General features: G+C 42.4%; 1 protein-coding gene across 6 annotated transcripts in view; it reads right to left on the reverse strand.

Annotated features, from left to right (window-relative positions):
- Positions 1–3620: 3620 nt before the first annotated feature.
- Positions 3621–13722, reverse strand: part of atp2b4 (ATPase plasma membrane Ca2+ transporting 4) — a 57417-nt gene continuing 47315 nt past the window's right edge. For 5 of the 6 annotated variants that reach the window (XM_062546304.1, XM_062546300.1, XM_062546301.1 and 2 more), the window contains one exon: positions 3621–8634. In XM_062546304.1, coding sequence (XP_062402288.1) covers positions 8425–8634 — 210 coding nt within the window. In that variant the 3' untranslated portion in view covers positions 3621–8424. Of the gene's footprint in view, positions 8635–11166; positions 11248–13722 lie in introns of all 6 variants that reach the window. The other variant, XM_062546305.1, reaches the window with a different exon arrangement.

Genomic DNA, 13722 nt, shown 5'->3' on the forward strand with positions numbered 1-13722 from the left:
GCAATGTTAAGGACAATTAGACAATTGGTTCATGCAGAACTGCAGGGAAAAACACGGTTTAAAAACACTTTTCAATAACTTTCTTCCACTCACATAATTTGGCTGTTACACAACACTGGAATTTAAACATCATAATGTTATAGAGCTGCAGGAAATGTATTCACAATATAAATGGATTAAGTTGTTTATGCAGCTTTTTCAGGTTCTCCTAAAGTGATATTCCTAAGAACACAAGTTCCAGGAGTATCCCAGGGATGATGCTCTGCATCTATCTATCTATCTATCTATCTATTTCTCTGTCTGTCTGTCTGTCTGTCTGTCCATGCCGTCTCATCATCCATCTATCCTCCCATAGTAAAGTTGCAGTTATTTTATTCATCCACATAGCGTCACTGTTGTGCAACTGTTCTCTGAATGCAAAAGATGACATGCTATGCACATCAAGGCTCATCTAAGTCAATTAAGGTAATTAAGAGACACTAGAACACATCTTATTTATTTGGGTAATACAGTGCATGCATACACTGCACTAATTTGAAATAATACAATCGGGGATAGGCTTAAACCATTCAGTGACGCTTATTAGAATCAGTTAATGCTGCAATATGATGCTAATTAGCCCATTCACTTTAGCTGTGCAGCACAGATGTAGACACAGACACTGAATATTCAAATTCCATAAACACGTCCAGGTCTGTGTCTGTTAATTTCACATCCTTATGCTGGACTTCTCCTGTAATTACTGTAATGTGTTGTCCACAGATTATTCACCTTCCTGTCTAAGGCATTACTCCTTCGAAATGATGTGGAAAGCGATTAGGCTTCCCTGCATGAATAATTCATTTTTTCAGGTGTTAATACTCACAACCATAAGATAAATAGAGCATTCATCATATTACATTATGATAGTGGACAGATAGGTATAAGTACAAAAAAACCACTCCAAAATCAATGTATTTAAAATCCTAATGGCTTTATTATATTCATATAGATTGGTATATATTGTTTATATCATAACTTCACTTCAATTGCTTGATTATCATTCGTCTCGACAGGACAGAAAGGACAAGGCATTCCACATGATCATATTTTACAAAAAAGTGTAAAGTAATTTAGAATATGTGCACATCACACGCATACATACACACACATACATACACACACATACACCCATGCATACACACATACATAATACACAAAAAGATTTGTACAAAGTAATAAAATGGAGAATTTGATGAAAGAACAAACACATGTAAACAGGGCGGTGAGAGAGACAAGAGGGGGGTGGAGCAAAAGAAAGCTGCACAGACAACTGATAATGAAAGTCTAATTGAGTATATCTGTTGCATAGTTGAAAGCAATCAGAATTCACATTTTTAACAAAAATGGGGTTGTATTTACAAAAGGAAAAGTAGAACAGAGAGCCGAGCCCACATATTTGCTAGAAAAGAGACACACCCTGCTCTGCTAGTATAGTGAAGCTTTTCTCAAGCTCTTTTTGATGGCTAAACGTGTCACACAGAAATGCAGTCAAACCCGAGTCCAGCTAATGGATCATGTTAGTGCAAGGGCGAGGAGAATAGGCTACTGAAAATGTCAGTACAGGCAACAGTAGGAAAGCCACGGCAGTCTCATAGTGTCAAATCATAAAAAAAGGACAGACAGAAAAGCCATGCCTCGATTCAACTAACCCCTGTTAAGTGCAAGACCTATGATGTTGAATTTCAACACAACTATTTTCACTACTACTAGCCTACACTAGACTTGGATATCACAAATGACCATGATTATGACATCTATTATTATTATTCGGTAAACGTATTCAGGTTATTGTAAACAATTCGCCTCTTCTGCCTTCACATATAGCCCTTGAAAACATACAGGACCATTGCACAGACTCGGTCACATATATGTGCACAGGGCCAAACCACATTATGGTAATGGGTGTTTATTTACACAAAGTGCAGCTTTTGCGTTACACTGAAAACATGTCTGCACAGTGATCATCTGTGGGCAGGAGAAAAAGGCCGATTAAGCCTCTAATAGGGCCACTACATCCATTTGTAAGTCCCATCCGGGATTGGAATGTATAGTTCTGACAATTTGTCGTAGCTATGGATCACATAATGACCATCAAGTAGCATAAAAGCATAATACTTGACTACTTTACACAGGTGAAAATGAGAATTTCCAGATACATTCCAAAGCATGCTTATGGGTTAGGCAGCTACAATAACGTAGTTGAGCTATCTGAGGATCTACGCATCTATTATACGCTATACTACTCTAGGATCTGTCAGTCTCATACAACATGTTCATGCATCACAGAGCATGCTGCTTCTTTATCTGTTGTTCAGGAGAGTCACAGAGCTGCAAAAACAACTCGCCACATGAAGACATTATGCAAAATTATGCACAACAAACAAGCATCATTAGGCCTGTGTTACTGTGGAACAGGTCAGTTAGTGCTTAGGTGACTGTAACATAAAAATACATTCAGCTCTAGAGGAGCGTTTCTTCTGACACAGGATCCAGTCTCAGCGCCAAACGGAGATGGGGGTGGGTGGGGGGGGGGGGGGGGGGGTATGGCTTTGATGTAGCTGGAGGCTGGGCTGACAAGGGAGGGGTGAAATGGCTGGAGGATGACATCAGGCAGCCCTTCTGAGGTTGCAGCCCTTTGGTTCTCAGTAAAGCTATGTCTTCGTGACAAGAGGACAATCAAAGTGTTCATGGCATTTAAATATCTCTGTTGCTGCTGTTTATCTCACTATTCATAAGTTGTAAATCGTAAGTGCAGACAACAACAACAACAACAACAACAAAACATGCCTCAGGTTTTCCGGTATCCACAATATCTAACAGCTTACATTAACATGTAACATCTTAAAAACACAGTGGAGAGAAGACATGTTTTCTCATGGTCATCAAATCCTATTCTGTGTTTTCCTGTTCCATATTCACCAAATGCTGGCTCTGTGCTTATGGCTGACAGCAACAAATGATCATTTCAAGTATGATACTGGTTTCTCATTACCCTCTCTCCTGTCTCGATAGGATCTGAAGATTCAGTTTCAAATTTCTGATCTAATTAGCCTTCCCTAGACTCCACTATAAGACAGGAATAGCTCGTATTAGAAGCAATAGGATGAGAGCATAAAACTAAAGTCATTAGGGCGCTGGTAATAGGCAGACTGAAAAGCCCATGAGTAAGTCTACTTCCTGATCTTTCTGCAACAACAATGGCAATACTAGATTATTTTCCCGGAATGTTCTCATCCATGCTTTAAGAGCATTTATCAGAGGCCAATCGAGTTATTATATCGTAACAATAAAAGGTGATCTCATACTATTCGCCGCATATTTGCCACTAAATGTTTTCTACTTTCTTGATTTTCAGCACATTGCATCATTGTTCAACCGAGTCCAAACTGTCAGTGGCTAGTGTGACACGACTAATTGGCGTCAGCTCTCTTGTCAATGGACAGGTGACACGTGGTCAGCCAAGTGTCCATGAATGATGGGAGTGATGTGAAGATGTGTAAAAAGTTGGGAGCACAGCGGAATGTTACTGATGAGGATTTCTTTCGGCGAGAAAGCAAAAAATGACATGAACTAAAACATTTAGAAAACATTTTTTTTATGTGCAACCATACAGAAGGGCTTACATACAGAAAGGGATCAATGTGTCAAGTGAAACCATGCAAATACACCTTTAACTGACACATCCATCCTTCAGATGGCTTTAGTCTGCATGTATTTCCTGGAATGCAGAGGGACATAAATGACCACAACAAGTCACATGGGTTGGGTGCTATGTATGCATAATATATAATATGTAACCAGCAGGCTATGAATGGACTGGAGCATTGCTCATTTCTCAGCAGAGGCGGATAAGATGCGAGAGGAAGCTATGGAGACAGTGGTGATGGAGGCCAACTGGTCCTGAGGAGAGTTCGGAATGTTCTATTTGCATGTAAACTACTTTTTCTTTCCCATCCCTTGCCGTTCACAGGCTGAATCCAAAAATTCCCGGAGTTAGATCTGGCAATGGTTAAACTGATGTGTATAGCCCTCCCATATGTCCCAATTGGCCAGTAGGTAAAGGAATAACAAATTATTTCACTGCGGGCAATTACAATAGTTTCACAAAGAAGTAATTTCAGTAGTGCTTCAAATGACACTTCATATGATGACTGGTGAAAATGTCCTGTGTTCCTGTGTCCAGAAATGAATGTCGGACAATGGCGAATGGTGTTTTTTGTGAAGTGATGAAAGTTTAGTACTAGTATGTTTATGTCTACCTTGATAGTCAGAGTGTGTCTCATTTCAAACAAATATGCAACAACATAGATAGATAAACAGAAACAAATCCAGAGCATTTGAATTTGTGTACGTGTGTGTTTGTGTGTGTGTGTGTGTGTGTGTGTAAGAGAAAGAATGAGAGGGGGTAGATACAAGGGGAGAGAGAGACAGAGACAAAGAGAGAGAGAGAGAAAAAATAAAAAAGCAGATGGAAATTTATGAAGGAAGTAAACAGGGGGAGTATCATTCCATACATAAACATGCAGAACATTGAACACATATACTGAACAGTAAGCATTTTTTTCTCTCAGCACAGCATGGCTTAGGCTACACAGGACACTAAAATACCAATCGCACCAGGTTGTACGTATTGCTTTGAACCACCAATTTGTTTATAATTCATGCATGCCACATAGATGCTATTATGCTTATACAAAAATAACACCAGTGCTATTATTACTGTCATCATATGAGTCACAGAATGTAATGTTCTGTCATCTTTTCTTCTTTTTCCTGGGTTCCATGACAGTCAAACACAGCATGAGCTCTTGGTACATATAAATAAGTGGTTGTGACTTACATCGGTGATATTCCAGTTTTAACCCTATTTTATTTACAATTGAGTTGTAACCTCTCCAACACTCTGTTGTAAAAAGAGCCATTCACGCAAGATGGTTAGACAAACAATGTCGTTTTGCAGTTGCACAACATCTTAAGGGACATCATATTGAAGCTCACGGCAGAATATAGAACCAATGTACAGTACAGGCCAAACATTTGCAATACCATTAACTATGTTCTTCCAGAGGTATCAAAATAAAATGAAAAAGAAATCAGGTACTTAATTTGAATTGGCCAATGTTTGACCAACAACATAACAATGATTCACTTCCTTTGTATAGTTGTGCCCCGGGTAGACAAAGCATTTCTTTCACATACCACTGCACAAAAAGGACAGAAGTTGTTAAAAAGTCTGAAGAAACATTAAGGACAGGGGTAATCTCTGAAACACATGAAACAATTGCAATCCAGGTTCATATGGGAGAACGAGTTGGACTAAGGGGTGTAGAAACAGTCAGTGACTGACTGTACTAAAGGGATTAAATAAGAGGCAATTGTAGAAAACTTTGGCAGGGCTGTAAAGCTTGAAAAGCATTTTTAAAGAGAATAGAATTACCTTCATATTTGTCCATTGGATGCTGACTATAAATAATACTAAGATAGAGTCGAGAAATTAACAGAATTATAGAGAAAACAATTCAAATTGCAGAAATTATACAGACAAACACTTTCAAAAAAGCACTAGAGAATAAATGTTGGTCCGATAGAAACAATTTTTTATGGGAACGTCATTTTCCTTTCATACAAATTCAAGTCCTTTCAAATCTGAAGTTTCTGATGATTTTTAAAAATATATATATACGTCTATATGCTAAAAATCTTTTTTGGAAGAGAAAATCTCAACTTAAAAATCAATTATTAACTGTAGTCAATGGCGAGCACCACTCATTCATAAAATAAATTAAACCTGTTGTCAGATCAAGCAATAAGAAAGGAAACAACAATGAAAATACATACTTTATATTTATATATAAAAAAAACATTTTCATACATCTGTGTAATATTAAGTCAACTGGATCTTGTACGAAATGTTTTGAGAAGGGAGTAGGAAAGTTAAGTTAAATTGCAATGACAATTGTCTTCAATGACACAACAGTTTTGAGGCAAAGTGGACTTTTCTAGAGGCTAGCCCATTTAGGCTTCGGAGTCTAGCCTGTGTCTCAATCACGTGGCTTTCAAGTGGTAAACATCACCATTTAGTTTTCATTGGCCGTAAAACTAGAGAATAATTGAATGCATGGTTCAATAATGGCATTGATAAGGATGACAAGGATGTTAGTTTTTTTTTTGCTCACTCCACTAATGTCATCAGGTTTTACCGGCTTACATACCAATAATTGTCTATTTTACTAAATATTAAAAAAGTACTAGTGTAAATATAAAACCCACAGAGGAGTGGTTAAAAAAGGAACGATACACTGAGTTCAATATGAAAATCGTGCAGGAGGCCTCTCTAGCTCACAGTCTAAGTCACTGTGGGAGGAGGCAAAGAAAACAATCAGTAGGCAGGGGAAGCCCGGGTATATTCAAACTTTGATCCCCCTCGCATGGAAGTGATCTGCTTTGTTTTTCTTTTTTCTCTCTTGTCATACGGCAGTGACTTAGTTTGTCTTTTTTTTTCTGGTCGGAAATAAACAGCAACCCCTAAAATATGGCTCTGAGAAGTAGAAACATGCAGTCGACAACTCTGCACAACGCAGATATGAAAATAAGGTTAAAATATGGCAGTACTCAGTTATTAGTAATAAAATAGGTGTCTATGCCATGGAAGTTTATTTCTTTTCTTAATTACTTCCCTCTTTCCATGAATGAAGAAGAAAACGTGTAAGCTTAATGCGAGTGCAACTCTGACAAATAAATTACACAAAAGGGAATTCCTCCACCTACTTTTTCTTTGTATGATCATTTAATTGCCTACTAAAAAGGATCCCTTTCACAAACATTTTTTGTTTTGAATGTTCTGTTGACAACTAACAATTTGGCTGGACAAATGGTCTCTTACATTTTCAGAACCGAAGCATTTTACAGATTTGGATTGAGGAAGCTGGGACATAGCACAAGAGCAGAGACTCTGAAATGAACTGGATCCTGAAGCCAAGAGCAGCGGAAGGAGAAGTTTGATTTTCAGTGCTCCGGCTCCTGTGTGTTTGTGTTAAGAGTTAGTCAGAAACCCAAGATGGATGTTTTGGTGTGTAAATATTACAGCACTGACTGTTGTGCAGCCTAAGAACTTCATACACGCAATATTACACACAAATTCTAGCGCATGTGATGGATGTAGGCATTACACACAGACACAGACTCACTTCCACACACACACACACACACACATGCGTACACACGCACGCGCACACACACACACACGCACACGCGCACACACACACATTCACATACGCACACGTAAACAAGTAGGATGTGGCCCACTGATAGTTGATATCTACCAAACATCATCACTATACTGTGTAGTTTGTCATGGGCCCGTGCATGGAAGTACAATAACAATCAATCAAGAGTAGTGTCTGTGGGTAATAAACATGGAAGCCTAAAGCCATTAGAAGCGTCAACACACCAACATTCCCATGGTGCAGTGCAGGCGTCGGATTCTAAAGCCTCACCTTCAGGTTGTTTGGTTCAGGAGAGAGCAGAATTATGATCATGGGCACACACGTCACGCACTAACTGAGTTTGGTTTAGTAAAGTAAGTAAAAACCATGGAATGTTAGATCGATGACATTTTTTCCTTTAAAAGTGCAGGATGTATTTCACGAGGCCAAGCCCCGATGGTATCCATAACCACAAACTCAACATCAATTAAAAACTGCCCAGTAACAACAATAAAAAATAACTGAGTTAAAATATCTGTTCATTTCCACGGTCCATTGGCTTCAGACAATCCTGTTCTAATGGCCCTCACATGTGAAATCACAGAAGCACTGAGAACACGCCCAGGCGCACATACATACACGCACGCTCATTAGTAAGTGTTTAAAGATGCTTATGGAATATATGCTTACAAAAGAAAGAAGAAAACAAACAAACAAAAACAAACTAAATTACAATGTTTAGCCATCTTTTGGAAGGAATATGTCAGATTTAAAGCATTACAGATATGTCTAGCAAAACATAACTGGGGGAAATTGGAGGGAGGAGAATGAGTCGATGAAAGAGGGAGGGGGGGCGGTGTTACAGGCCTGCTGGTCTGTAGCCTTTCCGGTTGGAGGTTTCCACTGCGCCGGCTTGCTGTCTGTACATGGATGTAGTAGTGGTGAGCAAACACCAGAGGGCAGTAGTGAAGTGGAGAAAGAGAGAGTATGAGAGAGAGAGAGATAGAGAGAGAGAGATAGCAAGAGCGAGAGCCTGTGCCCTGTTCTGAGGAGAAGGCTGAGGTGGGGTGTGGTTGGGTGTCGTATGTCAGGAGAACAGAGAGTCAGTCCCATCATTCAGGCTGTGATAAGACACGGTACTGTGACAGAAGAGGGGAGTCCGGCAGTGCTCTTGTTTCTATGGAGATGGGCCAACGAAGGGGTTGGCGGGGTCAATGTCTAGGTGGAAGGTGGGCGCCTCCTCGTCATCATCCTCTTCGATGGAGGGGATCTGAGCCTCCTCCTCAGACAGGGGCACAAACTCAGGGTGGGACATGAAACTGTGGATGGAGCTTCTGGACTTCTGGACTTCGTAAAGGGAGCTACGGAATGCGTTCACCACCTTAATCTGCGAGCGAAAGGGAAGAGAGTGGAGGAGGAAGAGGAGGAGGGACGAGAGTGGCAGAGTCCAGGGACAAAAAGAAAACAAAAGAAAACAGCGACAAGAAAGAGGGAGAGAGAGAGAGAGAGAAGAGAAGAAAGGAATTAATGTCAGCTCACCAATTAACACTGCATGGGAGGATTATGGGTTGGCTCTGAGTGGGGAGTGTGTGTACAGTCAGTCCTTTCTAGGCCCACACTCAGATGTGAGAATGGGGCCCACCAGTGATGGGGGGTGGCGGTGGGAATGGGGGGGGGGGGGTAACAGGGACACAGGAAGGTCTCAGAACACAACACAGCACAACACAACCCAATGCACAAGACACAGGACGCAGGCTGGAATCTGGGGCAGGAGGAATACATTCACAGTCGCACTCGCAACCCAAAAATCACACTCGGAAAAGAACCAACTGAGATGAACTGCAAGCAGGGCAAACACTCAAAACGAGACGCCAATGACGACAAAAAACCCCAAAATGCACTACTACACCACACCACGCCATGCAACAATTCTCCCCCCGATGCCAAGCACAAATTCTTCAGAGATGAAACATGGTGGGCTTGAAGTAGCCAGGGGTTGAGTGGAGTGGGGTGGTGCAGAGGCAGTCCTTTCAACTCAAGATGCAGTCAGACGAGGCAGTGGGCAATGGGAGGAAGATGGAGTCATTTGAGGTGAGGCAGCAACCACGCAATGAGAGGATTCAATTGGACATGGAGGAGGACAAATACATGCACAGCTACACCTTGGAAAACACATCTGCACCGCCACACACAGACAGACAGACAGACAGACACACACACACACACACACACACACACACACACACACACACACTTCTGTGGTAAAAAGGGATCTTGGGCTAGAGTCAGTAGAAATGAAAGTGAAAACGTAGCCTACAACCAGATCCATCTACCCTAGCATTTACAGTACTATACAGTATAGTGCAGTCACGTCCAGTGTGTCTTTAACGAAACACTGACCAACTGTCTGTGTATGCATCTAATATCTGATCTTCTAGACTAGAGTCTAAGGCTACAGTAGCAATACTCCTTGTGATTACCATTGCACACTTCTCAACAAACTACACACATACACAAACTGTCTCTCACTCATAATCTCATACTCTCTCACACACACACACACACACACACACACACACTGTAAATGTGCGTGAAGCGAGAACAAAATGTACTCATTATCTTTGGAGTGGTAATGGCACGCTTCATTTAAACTCCTGTACCTCATAAGCCTTAATGTCCTTCAAAAAAAAAAAAAAAAACTTTCACTGCAGGGAAAAAAAGGCGGGGAAAGGGAAAATGCCTGAAGAATTCTTGCATGGGTTAATGCATGCAGACCTTTAGCAAACCCGGCATGAGAAATAAATAAAACAGCATTATACAAGCACAGGGCCAAATGCAGGAAATATGCAGGCAGTCAGGCAGTCTATATAAGAGAGAGATGATGTGAGGGTGGGAATAAAGAGAGGCAATATGAGGAAGAGAGCCAAACTGTACATTTGCAAGAGAGAGAGAGAGAGTGAGAGATAATTAAGGGCTGAGATAGAGAGAAAGAGAGCGAATGAAAGAAAGATAGAAAGAATTGAAAGAAAGAATTGACAGAAAGAGAGAAAGAAAGAAAGAAAAAGAAAGAATTGAAAGAAAGAAGGTAAAAGAAAGAATGGAAAGAAAGAAAGACCGGAAGAAAGAGAGAAACAGGCTGACAGATTGAATAGGGGGCCTGAGCATATTGAAGTGCAGCACAGAACATGGGCAAAGAGGAGACAGGTGAAGAGGCCATGTCACGTCACGGCAGGACTGGGCATTCAGCATCCACTCATGCAGCCTTGTGTGCAGTGTAGTGGGTGGGGGTGAGGATGGGTGGAGGAGGAGGGTGGGGGAAGCATGTCTATGTGTGTGTGTGTGTGTGTGTGTGTGTGTGTGTATGTCTGTGTGTGTGTGTCTGTGTGTGTTTGTGTCTATGTCTTTACAGTATGTGTGTGTGTGTGTGTGTGTGTGTGTGTGTGTGTGTGTGTGTGTGTGTGTGTGTGTGTGTGTGTGTGTGTGTGTGTGTGTGTTTGTGTGTGTTTGTGTGTGTCTATGGGTGTTTGTGTCTATGTCTGTACAGTATGTGTGTGTGTGTGTGTGTGTGTTTGTGTCACTGTGTGTGTGTGTGTGTTTGTGTCTATGTGTGTGTTTGTGTCTATGCGTGTGTGTGTGTGTGTGTGTGTCTGTATGTGTGTGTCTGTATGTGTTTGTGTGTGTGTGTTTGTGTCTATATGTGTGTGTAGGAGGGGACGGAAAGGAGAGAGGAGAGGAGGGGGGGGGGGGGGGGGGGGGTGACTGATGTGGTCTCTGACTACGGTGGCCGGCCGGTGGCGGCCATGTGATGTGACTCACTGCCAGCAGCAGAGGCGGAGGCGGGCGCCGCAGCGGCAGAGTTGGCGCAGAGCGCGGAAGAGGAAATCTCTACATGGGTGGGACTAGAAACGCTTTTGGTGGCGTCGTTTTGCTGGCTGACCACGGAGGGCTGTCGGCGCAGGGCCGCCGGGGCAGGGCCGTGGAATGTGTTAACCACGTCCATCTGCAAAGAACAGGGGTGGGGCAGAGGTGAAGCAGAGGGGAAGAGAGAGAGAGAGAGAGAGAGAGAGAGAGAGAGAGAGAGAGTCCCAAAGAGCAAAGACCGAAAGAAAGAAAGGTGGGGCAGAGGTGAAGCAGAGGGGAAGAGAGAGAGAGAGAGAGAGAGAGAGAGAGAGAGAAAGAGAGAAAGAGAGTCCCAAAGAGCAAAGACCGAAAGAAAGAAAGGTGGGGCAGAGGTGAAGCAGAGGGGGAGAGAGAGAGAGAGAGAGAGAGAGAGAGAGAGAGAGAGAGTCCCAAAGAGCAAAGACCGAGAGAAAGGTGGGGCAGAGAGAAAGAGAGAGGGAGAAAGAGGGAGAGAGAAGGATCAGGAAGCAGAGGAGACACTGGTTAGAATACATTCTGTTAGTCACTGAAGAAGAAGAAGAAAAAAGAGGAAGAAGAGGAGGAGGAGGAGTAAGACTCCATTAGCACATCAGTGGAGGGGAGGCACTGTGACATGGAGCAGCAGAGGCAGCAGCAGGAGAAGGAGCAGCGCTCCTCCTTTACAGAGGCGGAGAGGGAGACGCGTTTTCAGTGTGGAGAGAAAAAAAGAAGCCGAAGTGAGGTGGAGGAGCAGGGCAGGGGCGGAGGCGAGGCTAACGCCGCTCTATTGATCACATGTCACGTCGCGTCGGCAGAAACGGCTCCACCTGTCACAGGGGTCACAGCGGAAAACCGGACGGTGTGTGTGGTGCGCGTCCAGCGGGGAGAGAGTGAAAGATCTATACAGCAGAGTAGAGAAGGCCCACAAGAGTAGCAAGCAAATTCTCAAACTCTCCGTTTTTTTTGTCGTTTGTCCAATCCAATTCTGAGGGATGAATGTCCGATATTTGGCGGACGTAGGGTTGGGGTAGAGGTGGGGGAGGAGAACTGAGCTGGAGGACATACTAAATGTGTCCCTCTTTCTACTCACCAACGACTAACATCAAATGGCATCAGTACAGTTCAGTATAGTAAAGAGAGAAAAAAAAACATGTCCTGAATTATTCATAGGAAAGGACAAATACGGGCATGGTAAGGCAGATATACAACAGAGAGCATCTCAGGAAGCATGTGGACATTTTGTAATGCACTCTTCATACAAACAAAACATTACATTTTAATGAATGCGTAAAAAAGAATTCTGCCCATGGATATACACACGCAAACACACACACACACATACACACACACACACACACTCACACAGAGAGACACACACACACTGCACTACACAGGAAAAAAAAGAGAACATGATAAAGAGTTAGAGGAGAAAAATTCAGAGAATGTTACAATTAGGAGCTGGTAAAAACAGCGAGGCACTTTCTAGGCAATGGGCATGGGTGGATAGTGCACAAGGAGAAAACATCCACCCACACAAATGCATATAAAGCACTAAACGGCAAAACAGAAATATGGCAGAATGCAGCTATTGCGAGGCCCTTGGAGGCTAACCAGCAATGGGAGTAGGGGCATATGCTGAGAGCTTGGCCTTTCATAGTGCCGTCTTAAATGCTTGATATCGCACTGGCTCACAGAAGCAGATCTGGCTTGTGTGGCAACCTTTAGCAGATGCCAGTCCCATCATCTTGATTGGTGTTTTTTAAAAAAAAATGTTTTAAAGAAGGCTAAATTCGTAATTGGCGTCTGATGAAGGCAATAAGAGTAATAAAAAAGGGGGGGCTTTCGTGACAGCAAATGTGATGGGACGGTGAAGGATTCATGTGGTTTGCAAAAGATTGGCAACTTGGCCTTGTTTCGCTGTCAAGGAGCCTTGATAATGTCAGCTCCATTCATTCCGTTTGTGTGCATTTCAAAATTTCACACAAAAGGTCTCTTTGAATAGGCCGTGTTCAGTGGCTCTCCAAAAAAAGAGAGAACACATTGTTATGTCTTTTGGCACAGTCAAAAGAAAGTGTTCGACTAAAGTTGTTAATGAAGTTGGTTTTTCATTAACAGTAATTTAGGACACATGCTTTTCACAGCCTCTCAGGAGGCCTAACGCTTCTCTGCACACAACAGATTAGCTCACGGTCCCATCATTTTTACATTTTTTTTTTGTGGATAAAAGAGAACTGATCCATGGCGGACCACAGATGAGCACGTCCACTAAAAAAAAAACTAATGGAAAACCAATTGGCGATGAACTAAAAACACAATGAACTAGAACGCCTATGAACTAGAAAAGACTGTGGGATGTGCAATGAACTGGGTCGAAAAGCTATATTGTTTTTTTTCATGTGCCACATTGTCTTGGGCACAGCTGTCAGTGGCGGTGGGGGAAATGAGAATGTTCTGGAGTGGTATTCCTGAGCCTTCCCAGCGTTCTAGCCGTGCCTTTGACAGACAGAAAGAGGCCAGACAAGAGATGATGAAGCAGGCTGTGAGGAAAGATCTGAAGGAGAGAAGGAGAAGATGAGAACTCTGACAACATTTACAGTACTACGTAGAACCACCACAA

This window comes from Sardina pilchardus, chromosome 9, assembly GCF_963854185.1.
Source record: "Sardina pilchardus chromosome 9, fSarPil1.1, whole genome shotgun sequence".
In the NCBI taxonomy this organism is placed as follows: Eukaryota; Metazoa; Chordata; class Actinopteri; order Clupeiformes; family Clupeidae; genus Sardina; species Sardina pilchardus.